This window comes from Chelmon rostratus, chromosome 15 (assembly GCF_017976325.1).
Source record: "Chelmon rostratus isolate fCheRos1 chromosome 15, fCheRos1.pri, whole genome shotgun sequence".
NCBI lineage: Eukaryota > Metazoa > Chordata > Actinopteri > Chaetodontiformes > Chaetodontidae > Chelmon > Chelmon rostratus.
The window spans coordinates 460646-473611 of NC_055672.1; the positions used below are offsets into that span (position 1 = coordinate 460646).

The window sequence follows — 12966 nt, forward strand, 5'->3', positions numbered from 1 at the left end:
ATCAATCATACTTCAACCTTCATTAAGTAAAAATGACTTCAGTCTCTGCAGATTTTAAACAAAACTTTATTTTACAGTTGCTTTACATCAGTCTATTTTTTTTTTTCACTTTATTTACTTACAAACACTAAACCAGCTGAGTCACGATGATGTCATGCAGCTGCTGTGATGTCACGTTGACCCTGTGACTGCAGACAGCGTCTCCAGCAGCTGGAAGTAGTTGTATTTGATGTCGTACTCCATGTCGTACCAGAAGTTCACTGCAGCAGAGAGAAGAAACGGGTGCTAAATGCACTGCGACCACCTGAAAGCAGGTTTCTGACACTGAACAGAGGAGTCTCTTCTCATACTGTTCACGATAGAGAACGTCAGTCGCTGTTGATGAATTTACTTCATGACGACAAACATGGCTGCCGCCTCCAAAACAGAAACCAGCTGATGATGGTTTGTAGTGGTTACAGAACACAGCTGATGTGTTGGAGGACGACAGTGAAACTGCACGCTGTCTTCTTCTCTGAGGTCTAATGAGACGGAGCAGACTCACGTTTCTACCTTTCTGTCTCACTGTTGGAGGTGAAATGAGGCTCAACGATGCAGATTTAGAAAACAGAACCGGAGAACAGTTTTTAGTCGTGAAGCTCCAGAGTTTTATGCCCGTGGTGCATTCAGGTGCAGTGTTTGTACCTGCGATGCAGCCGTGGGACTGCCGGACATGGTGGAACCACAGTGACGGCAAGTACAGCATCTCTCCGGCCTTCACGCTACAGTGCAGTGGCCGAGCTCTCTGGTACTGCGGGTACCGGTCCAGGTCAGGGTCCAGAGGGTCCAGAGGGATCCACGGGACCTGAGGGGACACGTGGGGTCAGGGCGAACTGCAGTGTTCTGCATAGAGCAGAGAGAGCACTGAGAATTACAGGACAGGAAATACAGACACCTGAACGCACCTTCTCAGAGTCACTCTGGTCGATGACCTCAAACTCACCGTCGTCACGTTGGCAGTAAACGGCCGGCTGATACTCACCTGACAGACACACGTTACTCTAGTTACTGTAGAACATGCAAGGCTGTTACCATGGTTACTTTGAGGCATTCAGTGTGGTTACTCATGCGACTGGAGGGGATGGAGGGTGGTTACTATGGTTACCGTAGGGGATGAAGGGCCGGTCTGTGGGCGGCAGCAGGATGAAGTTTTTCTCTCCAGAAATCACACAAAATAGATTCTCATAGTGATCTTTGTGCACTGAGACAGAAAAACACACATAGTAACACGTGTGTGTGTGTGTATATATATGTATATATATATATATATATATATATGTGTTTATATACACACACTATCTGATGTGTGTTGTGTTCAGGTCTCACTTGAAGTGACGGCGCTCGCCTCTCCGAGCCAAAAATTGACAGCATCTGGTAACTTTCCTAAAAGAAGAAAAAAAAATTCATTATGTTAAAGATCCCGATGAGGAAAAGATCATTTCAGTTCATCACATTTCATAAAGAAATCATTAAATTTGGCTGTACAATGATGATGATATTGCATAAAATCTATGTTTCTAATAGTTTGAAACATTGTCATTTGTACTAAAGTACAGCTTCTTTCCCTGTGTGAAATGTGACTGCTGCCACACAAAACATACGTGACTGGAACCAAGACTGTAGAAATGCTGATGTCAAATACAAAGAAACACTAAACTAGAGGAAGAAAACGGAATAAAACAAATCTGAAAGAAGAAACAAAACAAAAATACTGCCAACCTCCTCCTGCAAATAAAGTCTCTGAAATATTTTTCTGCATTGTTACATATTTACTCAGTTCACTGTTAAATTACATTAGGTGTTGTTTTCCGGCTTCTTATTACATTGGAGAAAGTAACGGACATGAGCTCAGTGTTTAAAATAAACTGCAGGCCAAGACTAATGTTGTAATTCCCCTCCTGGCCGCCGGCGGCAGCACTGAGCTCATAGCTCGTATTAGGCGCCATCTTTGATTTCACACAGCGGTCTTTGAGGTAAACAAAATTCACCCGCACTCCACCTGAATAAGTTTAGTTTAATACTTTTACAACACCTACACATCCACCTGGAACCACCTGAACCGTCGCTTAGAAGCTGAACCTTAATCCAGCAGGTTTGTGGTGACTCTTTTTGCTCGAAGAGAAAGATTTTGACGGTTAAACGCAACGACTCGGTGCTCGGTGGCGCAGCTAGCTGAGGGGTGACAGCGGCAGGAGTTTACGATGCAGCACCGCTGCAGCGCGTGTGACGCTCCGATACAGAGACAAGCTAAAGGCTACAAGCGGAAATCACTGCTGTCACTCATCGACAGAAAGAGCGCTCACAAACTTTTCCCGGATCTGAACCCTCAAGAGGCGTTTCTGTGTTTCGGCTGCGTGCGAAACGTTTATCAGAAAACAAAGAAATGCGGTAAAAGGCGCATTTATGTGGAACCGAATCCCCCGCTCCGCCCGGCTCCTCCTGCCCGCGCTGCCCCCTCAGTCCCGGGGGAACCAACGCCCCCGAAAAAGCTCAAAAAGAGACTCAAAACGACGCTGAACGAGCATGACTACGCATCGCAGGAGCCAGCGCCCTCCCCCCGGCCCGACCCTCCGCCGGCCCGACGCGTCCACCGCGGACCGATGTCCCAGGTGTGTGGACACCTGCGTAGGAAGAACTTCACCTCCGCTCTGAACCGACTGCTGCAGGTGTCCGGCTTCACGGAGGCTCTGATCAAAGTGTGCAGAAAAATCATCTCCAACGAGGTGAGACGCGTTTATTCCCGTCAGACTAGAGCTCAGTTAAAATGACAACAGTCAGAAACCAGCACAGGTTCATCAGGAACAGGTACACCTGGCTGCCGCACCTGTACCTGTACCGTTCACTGAAAAAACAAAACACTGTAATCAGACGCAACCAGAGCTGAAAGATGCAGTCACTGGTTCGATGGGTCGATTTTCTGTTTGTTTTGTGACACAAACAATCGAGAAAATGATCAGCAGGTTAACTGATGATTAAAATAATCCTTTACTGCTCATAATTGGTACGACTGGAGACAGAGAACAAGAGGACTCAGAGGGCAAGTTGTCAGGACGTGAAACAGAGAGTCCATTAAAACCTGTGAAGCAGATCTAAAATGTCTCTGCAGCGTAAAGAGATGGCCAACGACCTGGAGGGGCCCTACAGGAAGACCCTCAGCCCTGACAACCTGTCGGCCTTCAGCTGGGATAAGACTACTTCCTGGGCTGAGGAGAAGGCTCCTCTGACTGTGGCCTGTCTCAGATCTATGTTCCCACCCGCTAAAAAGATCCAGAAGCAGATCGTGAATTACAGCCCGGGGAACAAACCACGGTGGGTCAAACAGGAAAACTTAAGGATCAGTTTCTACAAAGCTCTTCATCGTAACTCCATGAGGATGATTAACGTCACTCAGTATTTCGTTGTTTCAGGCGGATGACTGACGAGGAGGTGAAGCAGATGTTGGACCGGAGGATCAGCCTCCTCCTCTCGGTGCCTCTGTACACCAGCTCGCTCAGAGCCTCCTTCATTCAGACCGCCTTCAGCGTGGAGATGCTCAGGCACCGCTGTCCCATCAAAGTCTTCGCCATCATGAACAGCCTTGGCATCTCGCAGTCCAAAACCACTGCCAGGATCCACGCCAAGAAACTCGCTGAGGAGCACGATCGTCAGGTGAAGCAGTGGAGAGACGAGATCCAGGTGAGGAGCCTCGTCCTCTTCATGTCTTTGTTTCAGTGTCCATGTTTTCTCCACGTGCTTTGACTGCAGGTGAAGTTACTTTGAGCAAAGGTTTGTCGATGCCCTTTAATCCAGTGCAGACCAGTTCAGCTGAGTGTCTCATCTCATTAGACCAGGATTAGATCTTTGAGTCCGTTTCCTGTTTCTTTGAAGATCTTTACAGTTTCATGTTTTGTCAATTTGAGTTGAACATGTGGTCAGAAGGAAGTTTGGCTCTGCGACAGAAATGAAATTCACAGATGAGAACAGAGTCATGATGTGTCACATCGTCTTTGTTCCTTCAGGCGACTAGAAAGACGCAGTACTGCAGCGACGACTCCAAGAAGGCGGCGGCTTACACCTTCACCTGGGGGAAAGTTCGGGTAATATGATTTGTGACATAAAACTACGTTAAACTTCACGTATCTGTTATCTTTTAATAAAGAGAGAGTCTCTGTGCTGCAGGTGCCGTCGGTGTCCAGGTGCGACGCCACAGAACAAGGATACACCTTCGTCACGTGGGCGTTTCGCTTTGCTCATCGAGTTCGGATTAATTTTCGTGACCTGCACGGACCTCCGATAAAAGCAGTGGAAGTGTCTCCTTACAGCATCCTACCGTCCAAACAGGTGCACCTGCTTTACAGAAAACACCCACGATGATGTTACCCCCACCATCGTCCATGAGGATAACGCCTCCAGCGCCGCTCGTTCGGGTGGAGCCGCCAAGTTTCAACTAACCTAATAACTAAATTTGATATCATATAGAAACTGAGAATGGTCCATTAAACATCATAACACATATTAATCGCAGAGGAAACGTCGTCACAATCTTTCTCTCTCGTAGACGTACGAGTCGTTGCGGCAGCGAATGAAAACCTTAGTGATGCGCATCATCGCCGACAACCTGACGGCCCTGAAAGGACCGAGAGGACGAGTGGTGAGACACATTCCTCACACCTACTCCAACCTGTTGAAGGAAGAGAGCACCACTGTAAGTCCAACCTGTCTCTAGCTGCTCAGGTGTTGATGATACATTCTCATCTGATTCTGGGGAAGACAGACAAGAAGAACTGTCCTGATTGGTCCTGCTGTTCCTCCACAGGTGAGTCTGGGTGCAGTGATACCCAACACCACCGAGGGTTCTGTTAGTGCAGCGTACGGCCTTAAAGACTACATCCCCATGGTCTCTGGGACACCGTACCACATTCTGTGTTGTGGGGACGTCCTCGGCACCGCTAGGACAGAGCACTGCAACAAAACCCAGAAAAATGACTCTCCAGACCCGAAGCCTGACCTGAAGTTCGATGGGCTCGTAGAAGCACCGCAAGAGTTTCAGAAGGAGCACCTGTTTCACGAGGTGAGAAAAAGTTCATCGCAACAAACCCACAAATGCTGAAAGATACGGAGAATACATTTGTTGGGTGTTGTTTTACTTGACTTGAGTGCGGTTTCGTTCAGGTGTCAGTTAGCATTTAGGCTAACCTGAATGCTACATGCAGGAAGCTGCCGTCCAGCTCGGTCAGTTTGTACGTCTCTGTTGTTTGATGACTTCAGGATATGATAAAGCTGCTCCTCAGTGAGAAGAGCGCGAACGCTCGAGGAACTCTTCATTACATCATCTCGCTGTTTCGCTTCAAGACGTTTAACAACACGGCCAAAGACTACTTCCTCAACTTGTGGGACTTCATTACGGTGAGGCTGCATCACATTTTGTGGTTTACTGATGGTGATGCTGCTCTGTCTCCAGTTTATGTTCTGCACACGTTCCTGTTCCCAGAGGATGAATCCCGTTAACTGTCGTTTGTTCAGATTGTGGTTGTAGTGAACACTGCAGCCTGTAGGGGGCATCAGCAGCACTTCACTCTCACAGTCTTGGTATTAAATAACTCAAAGTTATGTATATTTTCCACACAGTTTGTGACAACGGCGTACGTGACTCTGTTTGCTGTGTCAGATTGTGGTCTGGACTCTGTGGACCAGAGACCCTCAGACTACCCCTCTCAGGTCTCACTTCAGATGGACTGGCTCAGTGATCTGGCTCACAGACTGGTGGACCTGGTGTGGATGCCTCCACCTCAGGAAGACATCAACACTGCTGCCGCTGCCGCTGGTCGCCGCGATGAAGAGTCGGAGAAGAAAATATTCCCCTTCTGTTACTGCAGAGAAGGTAAGAGCCCCGCAGGAAGCCAAGAGTCCCACAGGTGAGGGTTTGACGACAGCTCGGGCGAGGCAGGACGAGGAGTGAGGGGTCTGGAGTGTGTCGTGGGAAGAGTTAGAAAGGTTCAAGGTCTAACTGTAATCTAATAATTCCTTGATGGACTGGAAAGAAGATGTAAGGTTTGGTTTATTCTCATGTTTTTATAGTTAGTCCTGGTTCGGTTGTTGACCCCCACATTAAAACTCATGGTGTTGTAGCCAGTTTTAACGTGTGCTGTGTGTGTGGTGAGTTATGTCGACTTTTCCGTTTTCACGTCGAATGGGCGTGGGCAGGTAATCGGGGTGGAGTCACAGGTAACAGCTGTGGGGAATAAGGAGCTGGGAAGCCACACAGTTTTTCAACTGCGTGCGTGGGTCAGTGTCTTGATATAAATAAAGTGTTGAAAGTTTTATGGCCCCAGCACACGTGGAAAATGTCCCTCAGGTGGCAGTTTTGTTGTTTCATCGCCACAACACAGGATGTGTCTGTCTTTAACGCCACGTCTTCTTGTCATTAAAGAGAAACCAGGCGAGCAGCTGCTGCGGTGCTGCAGTAACCTGTGTCCAGGAATCTGGTTCCATGAGGGCTGCGCTCAGGCTCAGACCCGCTCAGACCCACACGAGGACTGGTTCTGCAGTCCGGACTGCAGCGCAGATGGGACCTACGTGTACTGCCACTGTAAGGAGCAGAGGGGGGGCCAGATGGTCCAGTGCGGACTGATGGACAAGTGCAGGAGACACGAGTGGTACCACAGAGACTGTCTGCCGGCGGCCGAGCAGAGCCGGGCCGAACAGAGTGAGACCTTCATCATCTTCATCACAACCTGTTCAGATGATTAACGTGAAGCCGTTTCAGGAGCGCTTTGATTTCTGTACGCAGGATTCAACGACAGAAACGGGAAGTAAAGTGTTGAGTTACAGCTCGAGCCCCCTGTTTTTAACCCGTGTTAGCTGTTAGCATCTCCTGTTAGCAGTGTGCTAATTAATGTACAGACAGCCTTCCTCTCTGATCTCTGAGTGGATTTCTGGAGGTTTATTCTGGATTCTGGTTTGTTCAGATCCTGTGACAGTAAACTGAATCTCTCATTTGAAGATTCCACCTTGAACTTTAGGAACTGACTGAGATGTTCTGTGTTGAATATTGTATTTTATAGAATGTTTATAGACGATAACTGAATAATCTGCAGACAGAAGCTTGAAACGAGCGTCTGCTGCTGCTCAGTCTTTGTCTGAAGTTGCGTTGGGGATTATTGAGACTGTTGAAAACACGGTTCAGAGTTTAATAGTAATAATTCTGTTGGGGGAAGAAAACATTTGGAGGACTGAACTGATGCTTTTGGTGGTTTATGTGTTCCAGCTCCGTGGTTCTGCTCAGAGTCCTGCTCCTTGGCATCCGACGGTGACGACTTCCTGTTTAACTACACCAGGGCTGTTGTGTGGGAGGGGCTGTACCACATGGCCAGACGAGACGCCATCCAAGAGGGAGACGGAGACGCCATGACGGACTTCTGGAAGATGGACCTGGTTCTGCTGTGGACCAGAAAACACCTGCAGCTGTTCAACAGTAGCCACAAGATGATCACCGGTATGAGTCCGAGAAGGTCGCACAGTCCGTCTCTCAGGTGGTCTCAGGAGTAGCTCTCTCCTGTAACCAGAGTCCTGTCGTCATGGTTTTTGTCATGGTTACCGTGTGCGTACAGGGACGGAGGGGTTCTACCCGGAGCGCATCAGACAGGACATGAAGTGGAACCGAGTGCTGAATCTTCAGGGAACATCTGGAGGAAACGTCAGCCAGGATCTCCTGACTGAGCTCATGATCAACGAGTTCAAAGGTCAGTTCACGTCCAGATGTTTCATCAAGAGACTCCAAACTGTAGTTATACTGAAGAGTTCTCAGCTCATCAGCCTGATGCTACCGCTACTGTTAATGCTGCTGCTGCTATTAATGCTACTGCTATTAATGCTACCGCTACTGTTACTGCTGCTGCTGCTATTAATGCTACCGCTACTGTTACTGCTGCTGCTATTGATGCTACCGCTACTGTTACTGCTGCTACTGATGCTACCGCTACTGTTACTGCTGCTGCTGCTACTGATGCTACCGCTACTGTAACTGCTGCTGCTACTAATGCTACTTCCTGCTTCTTCTCTTCATCCTCCTCCTCATTTTTCTTCTTGTACTTCTCGTCCTCCTCCCTCTTGTTCTTGTTCTTCTTCTCCTCCATCTCCTAGTCCTCCTCCTCATCCCTTTTCTTCTTCTACACCTTATTTGTCTCCTCCTTCTCCTTTTTCTTCCTCCTCTTCTTCTACAGGTGCAGCAGTAAACAGTTGATCTTGTTGTAGTGATTCACACCTGCTCAGGATAGTAATCCAGTTGTTTGCTGCTGCTGCGTCCACACTGAGTCATGATGGGAAAAATAAAGTCATCAAGCTTTAAACACACTGCAGCTAACAACAGTAACTGTAGCGTAGCTAGCTCCACATCGCTACAAGGAGCATTGAACTTAATGTACACTTGCTGTTTGGTTTCTGGATGTTCTGGATGAGTGCTCAATCACACAACCACCCAGTAAGTGTTTTTGAAGGCTTCACTTGTTGTGCTGCTTGGTTCAGAGTTTTTCATATCGAGTCCAACCGTGTTGTTTTACTGCCACCTGCTGGACTGGAGGAGCAGAACGATGGCGGGTGTATAGAAGGAAAAAAGTTTACAGTGATCAGTTCAGTTCAATCGATTCCGCTGTATTATTTTATTAATGTCCACATGTAAATCTCAGGATAATGTTAATAATGCACAGCGCACAGATGAACCGTTTGTCTTAAAGTTTGTGTCTTTTAGACTCATCGACTAGTTTAAGTTTAAACATCAGAACGTCATCAATCCAGAACAGGACTTTAACCTCTAATGAAGCCAAACAGATGAAACTGATGAGCGTTGTGTGTCACCTGTCCTCTCAGGTGTGATCGAGTTCGGGAAAGGCAGCTTTACGACGCAGCAGGTGGAGCAGAGCGCTCAGCTGGCCGGGGCTCAGGCCAAACACCTGGACAGACTCTTCTTCACGGGAGGAAACCCTCTGAACGCGTCCACGTACCTGTCCCGGCTCACGTCCTCATCCTGCAGGAGGACAGAGGACGTGTCCAGGTTCGTGGAAGAGTTCAAGAAGGACGAACTGTTCAGGTTCAGACCAGGAAGAAAACATCAGGGCTTCGACAAGTTCAGCTACCAACAGAGAGTGAGACAGCCAGAGAGGATGGGGAGGTGCATGAGGAGACGATCTGAGGAGCTCGACCGACGGAGGGACGCCGTCCTCTGAGAGCGGCCCACAGGTGAGGACGACCAATCACGTGACATCGTGACATCACCTGTATGAGGCATAGATATCTATAGTGCTCACATCTGTGGAGGAGGGGGGGCAGACGTGTATTGGTGATACAGGATATTAAACCCTGTGAACCCCACAACCTGCCGGTGGGTTTGAAAAACATGTTTTCTTTAAAACATCTCCAAAATGACACCAGGACGATAGCAAGAAACTGGAACGGCACAATTTATCGTTGGAGTTTCAGATTTCCAACGGCCCTTGAAAGCCTCTGTCAGGAAAAACAACCAAAACTAAACTAGTGATATTTCATTAAAGTCACTTTATTCTGCATCTCATTAAAACAGAAACCATTTGCTCGAATCAGATCCCGTAAAAATCAGAAAATTCAAAGTGTGAAGCTTCGAGCGACTCAGCGGAGACCAACAGTCACATGACCACAACTGAGCCCCTCCCCCTTTTTATAATGCAGGTGAGACTCATGGGCGCTTTGAAAAATGTCTTTATATTGATTCTTTCTTTTATTTTGTAAAATAAAGAAATTCCACCTTTGTTTTTTTCTTTTTCTGATTTATTTAATTCTAACTGTTAAACTGCTCTGAAGACATTTGACCTAAACAGAGACTCCAGAATCTGCTTCAGGTTCAGAGCGATCAATTAGAAACGCAGGTTTTCACAATAAAATACTTTATAAAAGACTTTATCTTTTATAGAGAGGAACAGTAATATTTCTGTCATATTACAGATTACCTACAGTATTTCATCTGTAACATTTAGTTAAGATGACACTTTATTTGCTGCCTTGTAAACTGGCTGTTTCAGTTACACAAACAGGAGTGAAACGATTGATGGATGCGATCAGCTGCTTCGCTGCCGTCAACAGGAAGTGACACGTTGTTCTTTGACAGATTCTCAGTTGTTTTATTTTGTTGTAAATCTTATGATCTGTTTTTTTTATTTCTTATTTCGAACATCCTGAATGAATAAAAGGTTTTCAGCAGGTTTGTAGTTTTGGTGTGAAATGTCATGTGACACAGAAGGAAATACTGTTTCTGTATTTACTAAAACTGCAACTTACAGTTCATCTTGGACCCGTCAGATTATTTTCACGCTTCATTGATTAAAAATAGGAGACCGTGGTTTGACACTGAGACGAGTTTCAGGTTTTCACTGAGCTCAGTATTCGGACCCCCCCTGAAGCTCAAACCAGCGACACCGAGGATTTACAGAAGAGTCACTGTTCTGTGTCCTGAGTGGCTGTTTTCAGTCTTCAGGTCCAGGACCAGCTGTGGACGGCAGGACAGCAGGACCGTCCTCCAGGGACATTAAACTGGAAATGAATAGTCTGAACTCACCGAGCGCGGCGCTCATCCAGGAAACGTGAGGCTCCACGTCGTCCGTGAGCTCCGGGAGCTCGTCCAGGAGGTTCGAGCACTGCTTCTGAACATAGAGGACCCCAGAGACCTGGACCTGCAGCACACAGAGCCCTGATGGACAAGTACCAGCAGTAAGAGTACACAGCTAGTATCACACTCGTGTACTAGCAGCAGTAAGAGTACACAGCTAGTATCACACTCGTGTACTAGCTGTAGTAAAAGTACACAGCTAATATCACACTCGTGTGCTAGTAGCAGTAAAAGTACACAGCTAGTATCACACTTGTGTACTAGCAGCAGTAAGAGTACACAGCTAGTATCACACTCGTGTACTAGCTCTGTTAACTGCTGCAGTGTTTACAGACATACTGTTCGCAGTACTGTGTGATTTATGTTTCATACTTTTACATCGTGCAGTATCTGCTGCGATATTACTTTTTTTCAATATTACATTTTATTTCCTACTGTGTTACTTATATATTCATCTACTGTGTAATAGTACAAAACACTGTACTGAACTATCTTACATTACAGTGTGTAATGTAAGAGTACAGAGTACTGTAGTTTTATAGAGGAGGCAGAACTACACACTGATTATTTATTGTATATTCTACAGTACAGTACTGGGAATTCTAGCATCAGTCTCCTGTATCAGTATACCATCAGTATACCACTGAGTAGTACTGCTAACTGTGTGTACACAGTTAGCAGTACTAATACTCTCTCACCTTCCCCTCGATGACGTCGAGCACAGAGGAGAAACTCATCCTTCTCTCCTCCGGCATCACAAAGCGATCGCCGCTGACGGCGTCGGCGTAGCCGTTAGGAGTCACCGCCACACTGATGACCTTTGACCCCACCTTCTCCCTGCAGACAGGAAACATCCCGATCATCCTCAGAGGATCAAAATTATCTGACCACAGAAGAAGAACAATGCAGGTGTCGCTGGGAGGGGCTTCCTCACCTCAGGTACTCTGGGGTCCACCTGGACAGGGCCGGCCAATGGCTGATGGCGTTGCGGATGATGCAGGGCTTGTTTGGACCAATCCAGTCACGGTAAAACTGCAGCGGGTCAGGTGGCTCCTCCAGGTAAGGCACTGATTGGTTTAGATACAGATCTGAAAAGTAGTCAATCATTGTGATTGATCAGCTGACTCAGCAAAAGAGGCTGAGTCCCCAGTGCCAGCAGCAGCCTGACTGGAAGTAGTACTGTACCAGTACTACCAGGCAGTGGTATGACCAGGCACTAGTACTGTTCCAGGCAGTAGTACTGTACCAGTACTACCAGGCAGTGGTGGTAGTGGTTAGAAATGTTAGGTCATTGTGCTGGTATTACAGTTGTAGTTGTTGTACTAGTAGCAGTATTAGTAGCAATACTAGCAGCTCCAGTAGGAGCAGTAACAGTTATAGTACTACCAGTATAATTATCAGTACTACTAAACCTACTAGCAGTACTGCTCTCACCGTGAGCCTCCAGTGAAAACTCAGTCAGCCGTTTCTTCACAGACTCCATTTTGTTTCTTCGTCATCAAAAACGGATCGATTATCAACCGGAACTGCGTCACAGAGATCTCGTCAGGTATCTGATCAAGCATCAGTTATAATATTTGTAAAACTGCTGCCGTTACACTTTTCCTAACGTCATACCGCCATGCGGCTGTGTTTACATCCGCCACGCATGCGCGGAGCTGCGGTCCTGTAGCGTTGAGATGAGCAGGTCCCCCCCTGCTGGACGGAGGATGAACTGCAGCGGGCGACAGTCAGCGCTTCACTGCCTGACCTGAGGAACATTAGAACTAATAATTCACAGGATGATCTGAGAAACTAACGGCTGTCTGCCGAGGAGCCTTTGAGCACACGTTTAACTCCAGGCTGCAGAGACCCACAACACACCAGTGCTCCCAGCGCTCAGTGGGAGGCTCCCAGTATGTGATCAACAAAACCTCAGCTGCTGTCACTGGTGGAATGTAACAGCATATTTACTCAGGTACTGTACTTTATTTGAGGGGAAATACTGTACTTTTTACGTTCCTACATTTGGTTTAGTTGTATTACTACTATTAATCTAAAATATAATCAAGTAATAGAATCTGCTGTTTTATTACAGATTAAACTGCCCAGCAGTGTGTGAAGCCCCAACATTAAAGTGATGAACACATTAATCCATCAATAATTATAATCCAATCATATTTCATTCTGAGATGGTCCATTCTGCATCATGAGTAATTGTACTTATTTAATACTTCAGTCAGATTTCAGTGTAGGATTGAGCAGGTCACAGTATTCATCTGACAGCAGCTGGTTGAGTGTGTGAGTGTTTGATGAGTTCAGGATTGGATGCAGCT

General features: G+C 46.8%; 2 protein-coding genes across 9 annotated transcripts; one reads left to right on the forward strand and one right to left on the reverse strand.

The window, feature by feature from the left end:
• Nucleotides 1-91: 91 nt before the first annotated feature.
• Nucleotides 92-12278, reverse strand: jmjd7 (jumonji domain containing 7). Of its 6 annotated transcripts, none has more exons than XM_041954089.1 (9): nt 12086-12278; nt 11586-11739; nt 11350-11488; nt 10601-10715; nt 1366-1422; nt 1145-1240; nt 945-1021; nt 685-844; nt 92-260 (listed from the first exon to the last, which is right to left on the reverse strand). In XM_041954089.1, exons 1-9 carry the CDS (start codon nt 12132-12134, stop codon nt 172-174), a joined length of 936 nt encoding a protein of 311 aa, XP_041810023.1. In that variant the 5' UTR covers nt 12135-12278; the 3' UTR covers nt 92-171. The 6 variants fall into 6 exon arrangements, 5 of the variants coding, with proteins under 5 accessions (XP_041810023.1, XP_041810021.1, XP_041810020.1 ...); XR_006007443.1 differs by having other exon boundaries at nt 131-260; nt 945-1047; XM_041954087.1 differs by having other exon boundaries at nt 92-844; nt 10601-10709.
• On the forward strand, nt 1992-11532 carry LOC121618574. Of its 3 annotated transcripts, XR_006007442.1 has the most exons (15): nt 1992-2762; nt 3146-3348; nt 3447-3714; nt 4038-4115; nt 4198-4359; nt 4577-4723; nt 4835-5089; nt 5287-5424; nt 5647-5899; nt 6449-6724; nt 7286-7513; nt 7629-7760; nt 8884-9252; nt 10513-10752; nt 11495-11532. XR_006007442.1 is itself a non-coding variant. In XM_041954085.1 (14 exons), exons 1-13 carry the CDS (start codon nt 2241-2243, stop codon nt 9237-9239), a joined length of 3018 nt encoding a protein of 1005 aa, XP_041810019.1. In that variant the 5' UTR covers nt 1992-2240; the 3' UTR covers nt 9240-9252; nt 9593-10245. The 3 variants fall into 3 exon arrangements, 2 of the variants coding, with proteins under 2 accessions (XP_041810019.1, XP_041810018.1); XM_041954085.1 differs by lacking the exons at nt 10513-10752; nt 11495-11532 and adding an exon at nt 9593-10245; XM_041954084.1 differs by lacking the exons at nt 10513-10752; nt 11495-11532 and having other exon boundaries at nt 8884-10245.
• Nucleotides 12279-12966: the final 688 nt, after the last annotated feature.

What these genes read in the sequence shown, in the direction of transcription:
- LOC121618574 (XM_041954084.1), top strand. Translation starts at nt 2,241, where the DNA reads ATGCAGCACCGCTGCAGCGCGTGTGACGCTCCGATACAGAGACAAGCT. An exon ending in ACTTGTGGGACTTCATTACG is followed by an intron (nt 5,425 to 5,646) that starts GTGAGGCTGCAT and finishes TTTTCCACACAG; the next exon opens with TTTGTGACAACGGCGTACGT. An exon ending in GCAGAGCCGGGCCGAACAGA is followed by an intron (nt 6,725 to 7,285) that starts GTGAGACCTTCA and finishes TATGTGTTCCAG; the next exon opens with CTCCGTGGTTCTGCTCAGAG.
- jmjd7 (XM_041954086.1), bottom strand. Translation starts at nt 12,134, where the DNA reads ATGGAGTCTGTGAAGAAACGGCTGACTGAGTTTTCACTGGAGGCTCAC. An exon ending in TGGACCCCAGAGTACCTGAG is followed by an intron (nt 11,489 to 11,585) that starts GTGAGGAAGCCC and finishes TCCTGTCTGCAG; the next exon opens with GGAGAAGGTGGGGTCAAAGG. An exon ending in CCGGCCCTTCATCCCCTACG is followed by an intron (nt 1,022 to 1,144) that starts GTAACCATAGTA and finishes TGTGTCTGTCAG; the next exon opens with GTGAGTATCAGCCGGCCGTT.